Here is a 711-nt window from a genome sequence, read left to right as displayed (position 1 = left end):
ACCTGCCTGGGCAGCAAATTGGGTCCCATCCGAGAAACAATCCTCGACGTTCTCGACCTGATCATCAGACTTGAGCGCGCAGAGCGGCCACAGGGCGGCGCAGGAAGCCGAAGAGAGGCACGAGCTGTCGCGGTTGTCGGTCATGTCTTCACCGCCGCCCTACCAGCAGCGGGGCGGCACACCGAAGAGGGCCCGCCCTGCTCGGTGGGGGCGGGACAGCGACGACGACGCCGTCGACCAAGAACTAGACACAAACGAGGACACGGGAGAGAGACAGGATCGTCATCAACGTCATCGTCGAGGCCGAGGTCCCGCAGCGGAATCCTCGGGACACCAGGACGAAACGTACACTGCGATCTTGGCAGGGATCAGCGGCGACCTCGAGAGGCACATGAGATTCATCTGCGGGGGCCTGCGGGGGGTCGCGCGGGCGTCGAGCGACGAGGCGGCCGCCAAGTGGGATATGCTTGCAGAAATGTTGGAGTCTGGTGTTGGCGGGGAGCTGTAGAGCTCCGAGAGAACCAACTGTACTGAGGCATTTAGACAGACGCCAATTTCCATCATCCCGTGCCGGCTTCAATCAGAAGGTTCACGAAGCAAAAGGGAAAGTGGAAAAGGGGGGGGGGAGGGGGGCATAAGCAAGGGAGAAGACGAAGGTTTCTGACTAATTCTCCCCGACCCCTCTGTTTCTGTAGGTGTGATGATCCTCAT

General features: G+C 60.6%; 1 protein-coding gene across 1 annotated transcript in view; it reads left to right on the top strand.

The window, feature by feature from the left end:
* VDBG_00132 (conserved hypothetical protein) overlaps positions 1-508 on the top strand; it is a gene marked incomplete at both ends in the record, with an annotated part of 2906 nt that extends 2398 nt beyond the window's left edge. Inside the window, one exon of the mRNA XM_003008405.1 lies at positions 69-508. Within this exon, the coding sequence (XP_003008451.1) occupies positions 69-508 (440 nt within the window). The remainder of the gene's footprint in view (positions 1-68) is intronic.
* Positions 509-711: the final 203 nt, after the last annotated feature.

Source organism: Verticillium alfalfae, genomic scaffold (assembly GCF_000150825.1).
Source record: "Verticillium alfalfae VaMs.102 supercont1.1 genomic scaffold, whole genome shotgun sequence".
Lineage (NCBI taxonomy): Eukaryota > Fungi > Ascomycota > Sordariomycetes > Glomerellales > Plectosphaerellaceae > Verticillium > Verticillium alfalfae.
Note: the sequence above shows the minus strand (reverse complement) of the source record. Positions and strands in the feature narration are given on the sequence as shown.